Here is a 20351-nt window from a genome sequence, read left to right as displayed (position 1 = left end):
TTAACTGCTGGAAATGGCCCACCTTGATCATCACTACAAAAGGTTTTCTCCGCTCCCGCCCCAACCCCTCCCCCGCTCTCCTGCTGGTAATAGCTCATCTTAAGTGATCACTCTCCTTACAATGTGTATGATAACACCCATTTTTTCATGTTGTGTGTATATAAATCTCCTCACTGTATTTTCCACTGAATGCATCCGATGAAGTGAGCTGTAGCTCACAAAAGCTTATGCTCAAATAAATTGGTTAGTCTCTAAGGTGCCACTAGTACTCCTTTTCTTTTAACAATAACTGGGTATGTTTTAGATCAGTCCCAGGCTATATAATAGATGTGGGTTTAAGGCACACACTAAGTGTATTAGAAATACACAAGAAAGAACCTAATGAACAATAAATATATTAACCACTTATCAGGCTTTAAAATTTCAGTCCTTTGAACAGTATTTATTTCAAATTCTGAAAGCAATAACAATCACATATGTTGTGGGCTAATTGTTTGCAATACCTCTATCCCTCTCATAACACTAATTTATCGATAATTACAGAAAAAATCTCAGAAAAGATTAACTTTTAAATTTGCTTTGAGAGAACTTAAGATCAAGTTGAAAACAAAGAGTCAGGAACAATGCTGTTTCCAATATGAAACCTTTTAGGATTTTTTTTTTTTTAAATAAAGTGTGCCTATGAAGGAAAGAAAAGCTACATTTTCTATGGCAGATTATGGCCTGAAGCCAACTCTGTGGTAAGAAACACTGTTGCTAACTTTAGTTTCCATTTTCATTGTGAATTTAAAATTCCCCTTTTGTTCAGTTGCATCCAACTTGCTGAAACAGCTTCTACTTGTCATAAAATACTACTTTTTTTTCTCATTTATATCTTTTAATAAGAAAATGAATTAAGAAATTAATACATAAATGTTCTACCGAGCTGAAACTTTGCACAGAGTCCAGAGTACATCAAACTGTCATTTTATAAAATCAATGAAAAACGATATTCGGAATGGAAATTGCAATTCAACCACAACTACAGCAGCATGAAAACACTGCAATAATATCAATGAGCTGCAATGTGGTATGTTTCTCATTAGATAATCACACCCCTAGAGGATTAGAGGCACTCAGCTGAACCTTGTGCCTCAGAACACACTTGGGGTGTCATTATCTCATGATAACCCTACTCCCTGTCAAGTCTTATTGCTTAATTAGGGGGTTACGAAGGTGATAACAAGACTTAAAGAAATTGGATGAACAGCACATAAGATGAATGATACCTTAATCAACTTAAATCTAGCTCCTGAAAGACACACGGTCAACAAATGCATATAATCAGTTACAGTGACCATGCTCTATATTTTAGAGGAATGGGGTAAAAGCTGAGAGAGAGATCTGAGAAATCTTGACACATTTAATGTCTGACTTTCATTTGCCAGGTTTCATAATATTTTATGATTGGTAATTCAAATGGGGCTTTTAGACTAAATCACAGCACATGTAAAATGTTAAAAAATTGAAAGTCAATATGAAATTTAGCTTTGACCTTAAGATACCAGGCTCACAGGAGAATGAACCATCATAATCCCAATACAGAATTTAAGTATATAGTATGCAAGTTATCTAATCAATAGCACCCAAGATTTTAACAAACTTCTCTTTGCCCTCAAAGGTAGCAACAGTGTGCTGCTTTACTTAATTTTCAATTATGGTTTAGAAATGGGCAAATGTTTTTAAAAAGAGCTCTTTAATAATAAAGACCTCTAAGCTCTACAAAAGCTATCACGGAATGTTTGACTATAGTTCTTTTGTTCTGTTTTGTAAACAGCTACCATATTTGCAGATGGAACACAGTCACAGATCTGGTACACTCAGAACTGCTTTCCAATTCACCGTGAAACATCAATTATCTTTATCAAATAACAGTATCTCATCTCAGTCCATTATCAAGATGGAGTCTTATTTTAGCTGGACTGCTGCTCTATCTGTATATCAAGGCTGGCCGCAGTGGCAAAGAGTGAGTGAAAGGCTGTGAAATAATCAATAATAATCATCAAATTGTGGTCGACAGGTTGTGAGGATGGAAGTTTTTGATGAAACCTCAACCTTTTTTGTGCAGATGATAAGGCTTAACCTTTGCAATACCTGATAACTCAGTCAGAGGAAGCCCTGCATACACTTCAGAGGTTTCACAGTTCCAAAACAACAACAATAACAACAAAACCTACTGAAATACTCTGGTTTAAGTGGAATACCAATTTCATATCATCAAACACCATCTTTTCTTCACTGAACAACTGGGAGGACAAAAAACTGCACTGAACATATTTTACGGTATATTGTAAACATACTACTGTACTCCAAGAATTCAAAGCCTCACACTAGTGAAAGCTACATCTACACTATCGCCTAGGGGTGAGAGTCCCCTGCTCAGGTAAACATACTTGTGCTTGCACTAGCAGTGTAGGTGGGATAGCACAAGTAGTGGTAGCGGAGGCATAGCTTGGCCATGCCGAGTACGTACACAGGCTTTGAAGTAAGCTTGTATTCAGCTAAACTGTGGATCTGCTGCCACTGGTTGTGCTATGCTGCTATGTATAGTCATGCTAGCTCGATGAGAGCTAGCGCGAGTATGTGTACACAACCCGGGGATTCACACTCACAGCACAGACATAGCCTAAAGGTCAACTCAGAAGGGAAACTGCATGTGTAACAATGAGTAGGACTGGGGAAATAATGCAAAAACATTTTCAGCAAATATTACTTGAATATTTACATGAATAAATTTCAGCCACGTTTTTGCCCCTTTTAGGTTTACTTTCACTGGAAAAAGTGTTTGGGACAAGTGAATATCAAAGTCACATGCACAAATACTAGCAAAATCTGAATTCCAAATTCTCACGTGCAGATGATCCAGAAGTGCTTGTGTGCGCTCATGTAGTTAGGAAATGGAAGCAAAACAGGTGATTTATCGGAGCAATCTCACCTAAGAGAACTCACATTTTAAATATTTACAATCAATACATTCAAAAAGACATGAGAAAAATAATTGCAACTTATGAGTGCATTCAAGGAAATTGTTAAAATCAAAAATTTGCTGTTGTGAGTTATTTGCTCAGATCATACAATCTGTTAATTGCTTTTATTAAGTATTTGCTATGTAAATAAACTAGAAAGCCATTGTAAATCACAAAATTCTAGAAGAGTTGTTAATAACTATCTTACTAAAACCGTAACAAATTAATGGCAAACACTATTTAACTACTGTTTTTGTGAAATTTTATTAAGAACAAAATTTAATCATAACATTCCTAGAATTAAAAAAATGTGCTTATGAATTTAAGATCTTTCCTTGTTGATTTATGTGGGAGTGACACATATATGACTAAAAAGAAGCTTTTCAAAGTTAACGGGAATAACACACTTGATCTTGCCCACTTGTATGTCTTAATCCTGCAGTATGTTGGGGCTAATTAAAAATGCAACCTTAACACCAGAGAATTCTGCCCCATAAGAATTACCTCTGATTAAAGGAATCTTCTGGTGGCTTAGAGCTATGGGGGTGGACAAACTGTGGCTCATGAGCCAAATGCGGCTCTTTTACAGTTAAAGTGTGGCTCCAAGAGCTCCTCCTCCGTTCTCCAGACTCGGGGGGGAGCTTGGGGCTTCTGCCAGAGATGACTGGCACCTGCTGAGAGTGGGGGATGGGGCTAAATTTAAAGGTTCGCCCTCCCCCCAGTAGCTTGAGTCACACACTTCCTCTTTCCCTCAGCAGTCCCTCCATCGGCTCCCAGGTGTTAGCTCCATGTGGAGAGGCAACGGCAGACAGATGGGAGCCCCAGGGAGGAGCCATTGCTTTAGCTCCTTTGGGAGAAGCAGCAGCAAAAGTGGTGGCTCTCCCTGCAGCTCCCAGCTGTTTGCCATTGCCTCTCCCCAAGGTGCAGCTCCCAGCTTGCTGACTCCAGCAGGGAGGGGGCCTGGCAGCACAATGTGACCGAGCGGGGCCAGCAAACTCTGGCAAAAATCTAGAGGGGGTAGACGTGACCGCAGACCCCACATCGTCTCTGGCTTCTGCCCACCAGGGAGGAGGGTCTTGGGGCTTCAGCCCTGCAGTGCCGGAGGTGCCTGCTGGGGCTTCAGCCCCACGGGGCCCAGCTGAAGCCCCGAGACCAGGCAGGCGCACCCCAGCTCTTGAACTTCTGAAGATTAGAATCATAAAATCATAGAAACTCAGGGTTGGAAGGGACCTCAGGAGGTCATCTAGTCCAACCCCCTGCTCAAAGCAGGACCGATCCCCAATTAAATCATCCCAGCCAGGGCTTTGTTAAGCCTGACCTTAAAAACTTCTAAGGAAGGAGATTCCACCACCTCCCTAGGTAACGCATTCCAGTGTTTCACCACCCTCCTAGTGAAAAAGTTTTTCCTAATATCCAACCTAAAAGATTGTTGTATGCACCTTGGAGGATCAGTAACTTTGGCCACCCCGAGCTCCTACACCACTACTTTCCAAATCTTCTGGCATTGGGCCATGGTCAGAACATCCCTATACTGCTGGAATGACTCCTGGGAACTGTTGGTAAACAACACAAATTAAGTAAACCTTTAGGCTACCCAAATATGTCCTGGGGGAACAATCACCCAAATTGCCCTAGCAGCAGCTCAGGATTGGGTTCTTTGGCATGTTGGCAGATCTTACTCAATGTACAGGGTATGCTCAGGATCTGGGCCACAGAGGGGCATGTGTGTGTGTTCAGCTGTTTTCAATTTGCAAATCCTCAATCCTCATCTCTAAAGTTCTGACTAATTTGGGCTCAGAATATGTAAACAGATTACTTGATAGACTGGCATTTAAAACTGTAATTAACTCCCCTCTTTTGGCACAAGGGAAGAGTTACTGCAAGGGTGAAGACTGTTTATGAAGGAGACCAAACTTTTTCAGGGGCTCGCTCTGAACTTTCGAATGTACTCTAGAAATAAGAACAATCTCAAATGTCAACGCTTGCCATTCCAAATGCAAAAAGTCACAATTAAAAAAATGCATAGTGCTTCACAACGGAAACAAAATCCAAGAATTTTAAAAGAGCTGGCCAAGGAGCTCTGTAAATTGTTAATGTTGATTTTTAATAAGTCTTGGAAACTAGGGAAATTCAAAAGGACGAGAACAAATCGGTGGTTGGGCCAGTATTTAAAAGGATAAACGGGGTGACCTGAATAATTATAGACTTGACATAAAGCTCAGGCAACATAATGGATCAAATGATACAGAATTTGATTAATAAAGAATTAAATAATGGCAATCAACCAGGGTATATGGAAAATAGATCTTGTGAAACAAATATGATTTAATTTTTTGATGAGATTACGAGTTTGGTAGATAAAAATAATAGCGGTGGTGTAATACAATTAGACTTCTGTAAAGCATTTGACTTAGTTCCAAATGACATTTTGATTAAGTAATTAGAAAAATACAAAATTAACATGGCAGACATTAATATGATTAAAAATTGGATAACTGATACATCTCAAAACACAACTATAACCAGGGAAATCACCACTGAGTGGATGTGTTTCTAGTGGGATTAGTTCTTGGCTTTATTCTAATATTTTTATCATTGGCCTAGAAGAAAATATAAAATCATTACTGATAAAGTTTTCAGATACCACAAAGGTTGGGGGAGTGGTAAACAATGAGGAGAACAGGTCACTGCTACAGAGCGATCTGGTTTGTTTGGTAAGCAGAATGCAAGCCAAAAATATGAATTAGCCAAATGCAAGGTTATATATGTAGGAACAAAGAAGGTAGCTATACTTACAAGATGAAGCACTTCATACTGGGAAATAGCAACTCTGGAAGAGACTTGGGGGGTCATGCTGAATAATCAGGGGAGCATGAGCTCCTAAATTGACGCTGTGGCTAAAAGGGCTACTGAAATTTTTGGATGCATAAACAGAGGAATATCAAGTGGCACTACGAATGTTTATACTACCTCTGGATTTAGCAGTGACTGATACTAGACTACTGTGCCCAATTCTGGTGTCCACACTTCAAGAAGGATGTTGATAAATCGGACAGGGTTCAGAGAAGAGTGTCGAGAATGACAAAAGATTGGAAAACATGCTTTATAGGGAAAGCCTCCAGGAGCTCAATCTGTTTAGTTTATCAAAGAGAAGGTTAAGGGATGATTTGATCACAGTCTGTAACTACTTACATAAGCAACAGAAATTTGATTCTAGAACATTCTTCAATCTAGCAGTCAAAGGTACAATAAGGTCCAATGGCTGGAAGTTGAAGCTAGACAAGTTCAGACTAGAAGTAAGACACACATTTTTAACTGTGAGGGTAATTAATCATTGGAACAATTTACTAAAGGTATTGGTGGATTTTCCATCACTGAAAATTGTAAAATGAAGATTGGATGTATTTCTAAAAGCTATGTTTTAGTTCAACACAGCTATTGGACTTCATATAGGAATTAATTCAAGGAAGTCTTACAGTCTGTGTTATGCAGGAGGTCAGACTAAATGCTCATAATGGTCCCATTGCCTTCAAATCTATGAAAATAATCCATACACAATTTTCCCCCTTGGGAGAAGCACCATACATAACCAATGCCAGTTAAATTTCTTAATGCACCTCTGGATGGTGCACAGATCCCACGTTAACATATGGTGCAAGAGCACAAATAGAATAGAAAACCTAATCTTACATAGTACTATGGTCCTTCCTCGGAGCTAGTGCTCTGCACTTCACTTGCTAATCACCTGGTGAGACTGGGCAGCCCCTTACTAACTAAAAGAGAAGCCATCTTTTAAAATTTCCTCATGACAGTTTGAGCATAATATTTCTTTTAAAATATTTTTTTTGTTATTTTTTTCTGACTCACACAAAACACTATTTTTGTACCAAAGCAAAAAATTTTAAGTCAAGACAATAGCAACTTGAATAAATGCAATCATTTTTCAAAATGTCTTTCAAAAAGGTACCTAATTTAACGAATATAGATTTACTCCAATTTAAACAGCATAGGTTCAGAATGTGTAGTCTTAAACACTGTACAAATTCCAAACACAACAGAATTGACTACAGGTAAACAATAAATAATCCCTTTTATGGAAAAATATACTATTGTATTCTACAGAAATGGCCCAAAGTACAGCTTATAATAATGTTAATACCACTGGTGGACTATTATAAATTACTATAAAATCAAGTTACAGAGAATGTATTGGTAGATTTTTTTTAAAAGCTGACAGCTAATTAAGTGAAAGGCAAAGTGTATGTATGAGATTTCTATCTATCCTAGTTATTTTAGTATCCATCACTCAAGTTTCTACAATTTTGAAAATTGTCTCAGATTAACATCTTCACCAGATCTCTTTATCTTTTACTCTTTTGAAGTGCCCTTCATTAGGGAAATGTTTCAAAAGTTGTTCTGGTACAACCACATGTACGATTTCATTCTCATTTTCAAAAATACAATGTAAGACTTGTAAGCCCCTTTTTCCTTTCAACAAAATAAAATTTTATAGTGTGGGTTGAACCTTGGTATATAGGATCTGCTAAAACAGAGCACAAGACACAATCTTAAAATTGCTACAACATTTTACTCCACATACAATAAATGTTCTCCAGAAATGTAGCAGTTGTTCTAAGGCTAGATCAGTTGGCTTCCAGAGCTGAGCAGCAATAAGATAGTATGTTTTATTATGAGTGTCATGGAGACGGTGTGAAAAATCAAGAGCCACAGGCAGTAAGCGGCAGTGGGTCAATAATGTTCACAGAGACATTGTGTAGATAATCAACAACAAGGCCCTAGGTTCTCTATGCATTGCAAACAGCTGAAGGGCAAATCAATAGAGCCATGGGAAGGACACTACCCTGTTCCACTTCCCACAATACACTATTACCACTTCAGGAAAGCACCCTAAAAAGGGAAGTAATTCAGAATTTATATGCAGCTAACATTAAGCAAAAGGACTGTAAAAATAATAGTTAGTAAAAAAGATACTATACTTTTTGTCTAAAATATGCTTAAAAATCTATGTAGCTAAAGAGAAACACGATTAAACAGATCCTGAATCTGTTTAATCTACACTGAATTATAAACAATGACTAGCAGAGAGAAAGTGGTGTGTATTTGGAATACTTATGATGTAATACAATAGGGATGCTGACTGCTTTCTAAAAGCAATAAGTGTTTTATAGATAGACACTTGAAATGCATAACACTTCTAAATTCTAGGTATATGGCTGAAATGCATCAGGTTTTATAAATTTAGGATCTACCATTTAATATTTTAAATGTTGTAACCAAATGTTTTTAAAAGTAATGCACAGGAATTTTTTTTATTAAATTAATACATTTATGTATGATACAAAATTAATTATTAGAAAGAAAAAGGATAATATTTTAATGCAGATTATTGGTACTATGAGGCAATATTTTACAGGTAGTTTTTATAAATGACACTTAGTTAAATGTGTGACACTAATATTGCAAAATTTTAAGTAAAAAACCCATCACAAATAAATGTTCTTTTATTATTTCTTAAGAAAAAGGTGGTTCTCCACATCCATCATTGTATTAATCACTAGATGTAATTTCTCTGTGTACAACCATCTTTCTCAAACCCTAACTAAAAATATGCTGGAAGGAAAATGAATACATACAAAATAATTGTTTCTGATCATTCAAAGTTGAAGTGCCTCCCTGTTTCCTTAACCAGACAATAAAATCCTGACCATTAACAACACCCTATTTCACAGAAATCTAATAACTGCATCTAGCAGAATATACACAAAGAACAGCATCTTGTTCTTTTGCTGAGCACAATTACCAACTATATTACAAAGCGTATGAAAAAATACCACACTTTTGTGCTAAATCTTAAATGCAATTTCAGTAAATTAAAAAGCCACAATATACATATGTTACTACAAACAGGTCATTAGAAGAGTGCTTGCTCTGGTATAACTGCATATGAAGGGATGACAGCATTTACAGTTTTATTTTAAAGTGCACAGTAAAGTGCTACTGTTTTCTTTATGCCTCATTCATTACCAACACCACAAAGATAAAAAAAAGAAAATGCACACAAAGATTTTTATGAGGGCTTCTGATATTTTTCTCTCTTATAAAGATCCAGAATTCCAAAATCAATTCTGCTCTGACATACTGTATCCTAGGATGCTGCTGCTGAGAGAGAAAAAGAGGAACTGTAATAGCTAATGTCTCCACTCTAAGGTTCTTTTAACTAACTACAGGAAACCAACAGTAAATACACCAAATGAAACTTGTACTTGGAGCTCTGCTATAACAGAGTCTGAAACTTTGAACAGTATTCTTTGGAACACAGCTTGTTACAACATCATTAAAGGCTTTTTTCCATGTTTGTAAATTATACTGCCTAATAAAATCACCCAGACGGAATTGCTCTCACTGCTAACAAAGGAGGAGTGGATCTAATCTGAGTGGAATTCCCTGTGACAATCTGGAAAGGGAGGACTCCAGCTCTTCTGGGACCCCGTGGACCCCATGGTGAGTCTTCCTCCACAGGACTTTAGGGGTAGGAATGGATGAATCAAGAGATCAGCATCTACTCTTCAGCCATCAGGTATCTATGTGGAAATCTGGGAGTGAGAAGCAACATTAACATCCAGAGTCCCCTCCATAGCCATTCCTACACAAGAGAATTATGAAATGGGCTCCTTCAGTAGCCAGACTGTCAAGGCAACAGAAGCCAGTGAAAGCCTCATGAAGCATGTGCAAGATGACTACTGCCTCAGCAGATCAAGGATTACCCTCTTTCACTCCTCCAGTGGGATTAGGGAATCTTTCCTTTTATCCTCTGCACAGCTACCTTATCCCCCACTACAGAGGATGTTGTGAGCCTCACAGAGTTTTTTGGCCTCCCTCTGCCAACATCTCCACAGAAGGGGTGGTCCCCACTTAGTGTCTGTAGATGTACTTCAACACCTGTTGTGCAAGCAGCTCCCAGCAGCTATCACAGTTTAACTGAGCTTCATTTTAGTCACTTGATCTCCCCAAAATATTTAATCACTTGATCTCCCCAAAATATTCTTTGAGTTTGGACCTACAAAGTTTACCAAAGCCAGATTTATATTTGTATCCTGTCAGAAAGGGAATTTATTCTGTGAAAAAGATGGAAATCTGATGTAGAATAGATTAATGTTTGCAAAACCAGCAAAAATGTGAATTTTTCAATGGCTTCTTGGGTAATGAGAATATTTTCACGTAAGTGTAATAGGCATTCACAGCAAGCACTGTAATGCGGCATTTGGAAGTTTTACAGCGTGCGCTGTGATTTGTAAATATTCGTATTATGGACCTATTATTCACATTTGTATCTTATTCCTTTTGAACTGACATGTGATACCGAATATTAACCAAAGCACGGAATTACACAAAGTTGACGAGATTTTCAAAGGCACAGATGGCAGTTAGATGAGATTCAATGGAAGTTGGGAGCCTTATTGCCATTTGAGACTTTGAAAATCCACCCCAGTGCTGTTAGCAGAAATATACTGTGGTCTGCTGGAAAATGTAGCATACAATCGGATTAATCAACCACAGGAACTGCACTCCAAATGATATTAGTACAGAAACACATATGTGTATTTTAGTCAACACATAAACATGGTCTGTTTATAAATACATTCTGGGTTGTAATAAAGAGGATGTTTTTCAAACAACAATTTTGAAAAACATTCAATTTCGTCTTTCCTGCATATGTGAATTCTGTATATATGCTTATCCAGACAGTCCGCTAATCCATCTCCCACCAACAAGAGGTTGAGATTTTCCATGCGGACCTTAAGAACAGGTGGAGCGCCATATCATCTGTTTGTGTGTTTTCCTCAAGAACAGCAGCTAGCAAGCTACCCGGCATACTAAGTTATTAAATAATGATTAGAAAAACATTGTTTGTTAAACTGAACAATCTAGAACTCTTTCTTGAAACGCAGCACTATTTATAAAAAGGGCCTGTATTAGCATATATATAATCAAATGAACAGACATTTGCAGTAAGAACATAGCTTCCTCTCGGTGCAGTTTCACATATGGCAATCCAGGAAGCTCTATAACAATAACACCACCAACATTTTCAAACTGAGTGCTTATAGTTACATGGCCTAATTAACAGGTACTAAGCACCCAGAGCTGCTACTAAATTCAATGGGAAAACTAAGTTACTTATTTAAATGTGTAGACATGGATTTAAGTGCCAGATTTTGAGCACCCACATTTGAAAAAACTGTCGTTTGTACCCAGCTAGCCAAAGAGAGGTGTCAGGACGGCTAAAGTATTATCACTAGCTCTAACTTCAGCTCTGTGTGAAACTCAACAAAAGAGAAGGTGGGGGAGGGAATATCTTTTATTGGACCAACTTCTGTTGGTGAGAGAGACACGCTTTTAAGCCACACAGAGCTCTCTCTTGTCTCTCTCATCAACAGAAGTTCGTCCAATAAAAGATAGTACCTCGCTCAACTTGTCTTTCTAATATCCTGGGACCGACATGGCTACAAATACATTGCATGTAAAAGAGACGCGTCTCTTTAGAGATACAAATCTATTCTGCAATTTCTCAAACACTGAAGTTCAGAAAGTGTACTGAACTTTCTACATAGCTCATCAATACTGGCCTTCTGATGTTTTGTCAATGATATTGTAGCTGCTCTTTAGTAACCTATTCTGAAGCCCGCTGAAGTTGCCTTAGCTATTTACATGGGCCTCTTTCTTTTGCTTTCTATACTTATATTACAAAAGCAGATACAAATATCTGATTATTCTACCTTGGCTTCTATAGAACAAGATGGAGATGGATGAAATCCCAAATGCATAAATCAATAGCAAAATATCCATTGACTTCAGTGGGACCAGGATTTCACCCAGTGTCTAAGTTGACAGAAAGGAAGTTGACAATGGCCTTGTCTATATAATGAAGTTTTTTTTTTGTATAATCGAGTTGTGAATTTAAACTAATCTAGATATACTGGTATAACCTACTCCCATGTAGACATTCTTAATCTGCTATAAAAGAGTGCCTTCTCAAATTAGTCTATGTTGCTTGGGAAGCGGCTTAAGCTAAATGGAAAAAAGACACTTTAATATCAGAATTAGAGTGTCCATATTGAAGGGAGGGTGCTATACTGATACAACTACATTGGTGTAACTGGTAAAGCTTTCCTGTGTTGACAAGGCCTTATCCTTTCAACAACACTGACACACATAGCAAAGGCAAATTTTCCCTTGCAGACTCTAGCTTTAGAGAAAATGTAGCTATGAAGGTTTTCACCTTTAAATGGTACATGGTTAATAAAAAATTTTCAACACAATAACAGCTGGCCCTTTTAATACCAAATTTCTGATGACTGTTCATGGAATCAGAGTAACAGCCGTGTTAGTCTGTGTTCGCAAAAAGAAAAGGAGTACTTGTGGTACCTTAGAGACTAACCAATTTATTTGAGCATAAGCTTTCGTGAGCTACAGCTCACTTCATCGGATGCATACTGTGGAAACTGCAGAAGACATTATATACACAGAGACCATGAAACAATACCTCCTCCCACCCAACACCACCCTATACCAGAAACCTACTGACCGCTATTCCTACCTACATGCCTCCAGCTTTCACCCTGACCACACCACACGATCCATCGTCTACAGCCAAGCTCTGCGATACAACCGCATTTGCTCCAACCCCTCAGACAGAAACAAACACCTACAAGATCTTTATCAAGCATTCTTACAACTACAATACCCACCTGCGGAAGTGAAGAAACAGATTGATAGAGCCAGAAGAGTTCCCAGAAGTCACCTACTACAGGACAGGCCTAACAAAGAAAATAACAGAACGCCACTAGCCGTCACCTTCAGCCCCCAACTAAAACCCCTCCAACGCATTATTAAGGATCTACAACCTATCCTGAAGGATGACCCAACACTCTCACAAATCTTGGGAGACAGGCCAGTCCTTGCCTACAGACAGCCTCCCAACCTGAAGCAAATACTCACCAACAACCACATACCACACAACAGAAGCACTAACCCAGGAACCTATCCTTGCAACAAAGCCCGTTGCCAACTGTGTCCACATATCTATTCAGGGGACACCATCACAGGGCCTAATAACATCAGCCACACTATCAGAGGCTCGTTCACCTGCACATCCACCAATGTGATATATGCCATCATGTGCCAGCAATGCCCCTCTGCCATGTACATTGGTCAAACTGGATAGTCTCTACATAAAAGAATAAATGGACACAAATCAGATGTCAAGAATTATAACATTCATAAACCAGTCGGAGAACACTTCAATCTCTCTGGTCATGCAATTACAGACATGAAGGTCGCTATCTTACAACAAAAAAACTTCAGATCCAGACTCCAGCGAGAAACTGCTGAATTGGAATTCATTTGCAAATTGGATACTATTAATTTAGGCTTAAATAGAGACTGGGAGTGGCTAAGTCATTATGCAAGGTAGCCTATTTCCCCTTGTTTTTTCCTACCCACCCTCCCCAGACGTTCTGGTTAAACTTGGATTTATGCTAGAAATGGCCCACCTTGATTATCATACACATTGTAAGGAGAGTGGTCAGTTTGGATGAGCTATTACCAGCAGGAGAGTGAGTTTGTGTGTGTGTGGGGGAGGGGTGAGAAGACCTGGATTTGTGCTGGAAATGGCCCAACTTGATTATCATACACATTGTAAGGAGAGTGGTCAGTTTGGATGAGCTATTACCAGCAGAAGAGTGAGTGTGTGTGTGTATTGGGGTGGTGGGGTGAGAAAACCTGGATTTGTGTTGGAAATGGCCCAACTTGATTATCATACACATTGTAAGGAGAGTGATCACTTTAGATAAGCTATTACCAGCAGGGGAGTGGGGTGGGAGGAGGCATTGTTTCATGGTCTCTGTGTATATAATGTCTTCTGCAGTTTCCATAGTATGCATCCGATGAAGTGAGCTGTAGCTCACGAAAGCTTATGCTCAAATAAATTGGTTAGTCTCTAAGGTGCCACAAGTACTCCTTTTCTTTTTGTTGATGGAATGTAATAAGCAGTGTCTGCACTGAGATCTAACGCTGCAAAGAGTACTGGAAAAGCTCATGAAATGTTACTTTTCAGAGTAGCAGCTGTGTTAGTCTGTATCTGCAAAAAGAAAAGGAGGACTTGTGGCACCTTAGAGACTAACAAATTTATTTGAGCATAAGCTACCGTGAGCTACAGCATCCGATGAAGTGAGCTGCAGCTCACGAAAGCTTATGCTCAAATAAATTTGTTAGTCTCTAAGGTGCCACAAGTCCTCCTTTTCTTTTTGAAATGTTACTATCCACTTAAGTAGTCAGCTCTCACTGCAACTATTGCAATAATCAGACAAGTTGCCTGGACCTAGAAGTACTTTTAAGCCTTCTGTTCTCAAAACTGTTTCTGACGTTTTAAAACTCTTTCTTAAAAAACATGTTTTTGGTCTGCTGGATTCTTGAAGCATCCTTCAAGTAAGTGTTCAAACAAACACCTTCTGTGTGTACTTTATAATTCCATATAGAGACAGGCAGAAGAGCCCTTATAAATATGTAACTGTTAAATCTTTAAATTGGATAATATAAGATTGTCATCCGACTGCTCCCTATTTTCATCCCTGGGAAGACTATTCTGTCCATCCTCAATCTGTAAATCAGACACTATTTTAATATCTATCTCAGGATCAAAATACCCTTGAGGTCACTAAAATATGTTAAATAGGCAAAGTGAAAGAGGAGATTGGGGAGGACTATTTTTTACTGTCTTTCTTAATATTTCCCATCCTCCCTGTCTCCCATACTGATGGTAGATATTTTCCTCTTTTAAAAAATGTTACAGGATTCAGCTGTAGAGCCAGTCAAAGCCTATAAAAATCCCCTCTGCTCTTCGGTAAGCTAACCTATCTCCTGTTGCCCCACTTCTTTTCTCCTCTTCTGCCCCATCACAGAAGGCTCTTTCTAGCTGTAATAAAATTATCTATATTAAGAAATGGAGGGTTTTGATTCCATTAATGTTAAGCACCTTCCCATAGGGGTCATGGGGTGAGGAGCACCTCAAAAGATCAGATTCTGAACATGAAGCCTAAAGTCAACTGATGGCTTTTGTTTTTTCCCCTAATCATTTGTCATATTTGTGACAAAAAAATTTCTGATATTATGACATGGAATTTTTTTAAAAAAATCAAAACTGCAAATGGTAATATTTAATTACTCTGAATGCCCTTCCCTGGCAACCAAAATTATCTGCCCCTTCACATGATTTGTTTAGAGTCTGAAGGACAGTAAGGAAACAGGTGGTCTTAAATATTCCACTAAAACGTCCAATTAACTACAATATTCTTCAAACCATTTATTGAAACAAATCAGGATTAGGTTCCAGTAATCTAATACAATAAAATCTCAATTAAAAATGAAAACAGGGCGTTTCTGGATAAATGACTTGCAAACATTAGCCAGAGACAATCTCTTTCAACATACCCAATAGTTATTATATAGAATGCATTTTAAAAGAATGCGGGGGGGGGGGGATATCGGCAAGATAAGATACTTTTGCATGTCTGCCAAACCAAGGGCAAACCAATCCAGAGGGAAGATTTTAACTGCAGATGCAACCACACGCATACATGTAGCTGTAAGCACTTAATTAGCTTGTCTATCAACAGCTCTGATGCTTTTTAACTATTTTAGACCAGTAGATAAGACATTTGATAGCATATTTTGGAAATCCTATTGTGGGGACATACTTGCCAAAATTAGAGTTACTTCAGAAATAAAGATACCCATGTGTTTATCCAAGAGTCATTTTAGTAAATGAATATAAAGTTGAAAATTTAAGAATTCAAAGTGTAGGACAAATGTAATAGCTAAATTAAAGAATTGGGTACGTTGTCATTCTCCTTAAATGGGAATATACAGGCACAACAGAGTTAGAGTGAAGTGGATGGTTAAATACTTAAAAATTAGCATAAAAAATATATGGACTAGCCCACAGGCAAGAGAGACCCAGACTAAGAGGTTATTTTGGGTTTTTCACTCCCAGCTTCCAGTGAGATCAAGAATACAGCAAAGATGTCATGACGAGTTTCGGAATGGACAGAGATGCTCAATACAAAGCCTTACTATGACCTTGATTGCTGAATGATTGGAGCGGAAAGTGATGCAATGTTCATAGCACGCTTGGCAAAGAGGGTCAAGAAAACATATTTTGAGAAAAAAGAAAGTAACTGACTATGCCTTTGCAGTGAGAAGGTAGGCCATAGCTAGGGTCTGAAAACTGCAGAATGGGATAGCTTCTATAGGCAAGAAATAATATTATCCGGATCAAACAGCCCCCCATGGTTTGATGTGTCAAGGCTGTTCATGTGATAACAGGGTTGAAAATAACTCACAGTTCGTAGTGATGGAACACAATCAATGATTAAAATCCAGGCTAGCCTTCCATAAAGGCCAGGAGATTTACATAATCAGAGCTAGTGATTTCTTTAGCTTTCAGGTGATATTACAAACAAATCACTTTAAAAATGTCAACTGTCGGTCTGATTTGTATGTTACTAAAGCTTTGCAAGTCTTATGGAACTGATTCAATATTTAAGCCAAACAGGATATGTAAAGGGGCTGATGGCTTCTGGGATCAGAAATAGGAAATGGAGGCTTTCACCTCTAGGTTGCCAGCTGATAAAGTCTGTTACCATCATACGGCTGTTTTTAAAAGAAATTTGGTGATCTCAAACCAATTCCAAATGGACAGATGTTCACATAATAAATACTACCACAAATGACAGCCTTGCTAGTAATCTCAGCTGAGAAGTCAAGGATCAGATGCTGGGATTGGACACTGAACTACCCTCTTACTCCTAGTCCTTCCAGGTAAGAGGTGAGGAAGCATGAGGATATGTACCATTGTCTTTGCTGTTTTCCTGTTCTATAAATAAACAGAGGATTTCAGTCTCCGCGGCTGTCTATCTGGAAACTACAAGCAGCATTATATTTATACACAGAATTAGAAGAGCAAATAAAAACCACAAAACAAAAGGTAGTTAAAATTAGGGCTGTCAAATGATTTAAAAAAGTAATCATAATTAATTGCGAGATTAAAAAAATAGTTGTGATTAATCGCAGTTTTAATTGAACTGTTAAACAATACAGAATACCATTTATTTAAATATTTTTGGTGTTGGGGGAAGCGTGTGTGTGTGCGTGCGCGCATGTGTGTTGGGGCACTGCTGTCTCTTTAAGCACCGCACTCAGGAGCCTGAATGCTTTTTCAGCCAGCAGCAGCTGCTGTCGGCAGCATTCACTCCTAAGCCAACAGATGATAGGCTCCCCCTGTTCCCCAACACCAGCTCAGCAGCGACCGGGTACATGGGCGAGGGGAGGGAAAACACCACCACATCAGCCCCCCCACCCCCGTTCTGCACAGCAGACAGGAGGCAGGCTCCCAGTCTGGAGCAGCTTGGCCAGGGGGTGGCTCCATGGGTAGGAGGGAGAGGAGGTGGAAGAAGCAGTGGGGCAGGGCAGCAGGAGGAAGGGCACCCCTGCCACAGAGACAAGCAGTGGTGCCTCCCCTGAGCACGGCAAACTGATTAACACTCATTAAAAAACAATGTGTTAATTTGTTTTGAGTTAATTGCATGTATTAACTGTGATTGACAGCCCTAATAATTATTTTTGATTACAAATATTGGCACTATAAAAAAGATAAAAAAAATCTACAAGTCAAAGCATGAAGGGGCATATGAATGTTTAGCATATCTGGCACACAAATACTTTGCAATGCCGGCTACACCAGTTCCATGCAAATGCCTGTTCTCACTTGCAGGTGACATTGTAAATAAGAAGCAGGAAGCATTTTCTCCCATAAATGTAAACAAACTTCTTTGTCTGAGTGATTGGCTGACCAAGAAATAGGACTGAGTGGACTTTAGGCACTCAAATGAAATGAAAATGAAATTTTACATTGTTTTGTTTTTGAGAGCACTTATGTAAAAAAAAATCTACATTTGTAAACTGTACTTTCATGATAGAGATTGCACTACAGTACTTGTATGAGGTGAATTGACAAATACTATTTCTTTTGTCTTTTTTATAGTGCAAATATTTGTAATAAAAATAATAGCATAAAGTGAGCACTGTACACTTTGTATCCTATGTAGTAATTGAAATCAATATATCTGAAAATGTAGAAAAGCATCCATAATATTTATAATAAATTTAACTTGATATTATATTATTGTTTAACAGTAGGATTAAAACTGTGATTAATCATGACTAATTTTTTTAATCTAGCTAATTTATTTTCCGTTAATCGCTTGTGTTAACTGTGATTAATTGACAGCCCTAGTTAAAATAATTAGTTTACATTTAATCTAAAAGCTTTTGGAATTCTACCAGGGTTTTATCATATTATCAATAATAAGAGAGAAAATTAACACTTAAATTTTATGAAAAAATTATCAACTACAAAATAATATTCAACTAAGTCCTCATCATTCCAATATAAAGACTGAAAAATTTACCCTGAACCATAATCTGACTGTGCAACCTATTGTTTTGGGTTGACATTATCTTGCTCATCTAACTACACATTTTGTTTAATACCAGAAAAGTTAATATATTTGAAATATAGGCACATTTTGTAAAGGAGAACGGTAGAAAAAAATAACCAGTACATTTTCTTCATACTGAAAATCAGACAAATATAAAATCATAATTCAAATACAAGAGATTTATTTCAGAGGAGTTTGTCACAAGTAACACCTTATTTGGGGTTTCTGTTATTAACCCATCTATGGCAGCCATTCAGTCACAGTGAATGAAGACAGTAGGGCTCTATATACTTTGAGTCCTTCATTAAACTATTGATCCCCTTAGCATTCTCCATAATGTTCCAGCAGCTCAGCATGTCAACTGACGCAGAGCTAGTCTCTCTTTCCTTTCAATAACTTCCACATGCTGTGGGGAGAAAGTCACAATGATTTATTTACCTGACATTTTCCAGTCCGGATGTCGTAGAGGGCCACTGAACCATGGCGAGCTCCAACTGCTATTCTGTGACTCCGCTCGTAATAGCTGACCATGTAGAACCTGCATTGAACATTATAACAAGGAACAGGTGAGATCTGACCTGGTTTCACGATGTGAAAGTTAACTGGTCATTAATATTAGTGCTTAATATTAGTGAGGAGATTTTATTAAGCTATCTTTTGGTTACTAGTCTCCAACATACTTTTCATTTAGAAAAAAACCCCCAACTGACTCCTAATAAAATAATGCAGCACTCTAGCCAGACGTTTTATATCTCAGGACTTATGAGACTTGTTTATCAAGCTAGGTAACAGCATGCACAGGCGTTATAATATATTTGAATAAATGTGAATTTTGTTATAATAAAATAACAGACTGACAACTCTTAAATACAGAATGGTTAAATAAGAACCTTTCTGCACTGAACAGTACCAAAACATGTCTGCTTGAACATCAGAAAGGAAAGACAGGATGTAATGGGGGGGCGGGGGTGCTGCCCATTAAATGAAACTGGGCGCAGCTCTCTGGTTTCAGTCCACATGTTCTGAGATGGCCCAATTAAGAGGCAGGGTAGCACCTAAGGGGCTATAGGAAACCAGATGAGATCCAGTGTGTCAGAGCAGACTGAGTGAGTTAGGAGATAGAGCAGGAGATGTGAGTTGCCTGGGAAAGGGCTGAAGGCAGGTGTGCAAGGGGTTTTCTTGTTGGTGTTCTCCTCTCCCCTCCCCCCGAAAGCTGGAGAGCGCTGATGGCAGGAAGAGCAGCAGAGGGAGATGCCTGCTGGCTTTAAGCTGGAGAGCTGGAGCCAAGGGTCAGAGTGGTCTGAAAGAAGGGGGAGCAGCAGAGGTGTTTACTCACTGGTGTTTCTTTGCTGCATAGCTGAGGCCTAAGTGAGGGTCTGAGTTGAGAGGCTGAGGGAGATCCTGCTGGGAAGAGTGGGGTTGACCCAGGAAGGAGGGCTAGGGTGGCTGTTCTGGTAGAGGGATGAAAGAGGATTTGCAGGGAGTCTGGGTATGGCAGAAGACATTGGAACCAAGTATGTGTTATGTAAATGGAGAAGAGGATGTGTGATTTTAAGGACTCCTTGCACTGGGGTAATATGGACTATGCTCTGGGACTTTTGCACTATGTTTGGTTAATAAGTTATATTAATGGACTTGATAACATGCTTCCATAGAGTTTCTGGAAACTCAAAAGGGAAACTGAGGCAAGGGATGCCTGGGAAGAGGCCACTCAGTTACACAGGATCATTAAAAAAAGATAAGGAAAAAAACGCCGAAGTAATGACAG

At 38.5% G+C, this 20351-nt stretch overlaps 1 protein-coding gene across 4 annotated transcripts in view; it reads right to left on the bottom strand.

Moving 5' to 3' along the window:
* The window catches only part of WDR7 (WD repeat domain 7), a 385156-nt gene that overhangs the window by 44565 nt on the left and 320240 nt on the right, over nucleotides 1–20351 (bottom strand). For all 4 annotated transcript variants that reach the window (XM_084629121.1, XM_084629122.1, XM_084629120.1 and 1 more), the window contains one exon: nucleotides 19022–19121. In XM_084629121.1, the coding sequence (XP_084485247.1) occupies nucleotides 19022–19121 (100 nt within the window). The remainder of the gene's footprint in view (nucleotides 1–19021; nucleotides 19122–20351) is intronic.

This window comes from Lepidochelys olivacea, assembly GCF_965140295.1.
Source record: "Lepidochelys olivacea isolate rLepOli2 genome assembly, chromosome: 5".
In the NCBI taxonomy this organism is placed as follows: domain Eukaryota; kingdom Metazoa; phylum Chordata; order Testudines; family Cheloniidae; genus Lepidochelys; species Lepidochelys olivacea.
The sequence above is the reverse complement of the archived record's forward strand: the minus strand, read 5'-3'. Positions and strand labels throughout refer to the sequence as shown.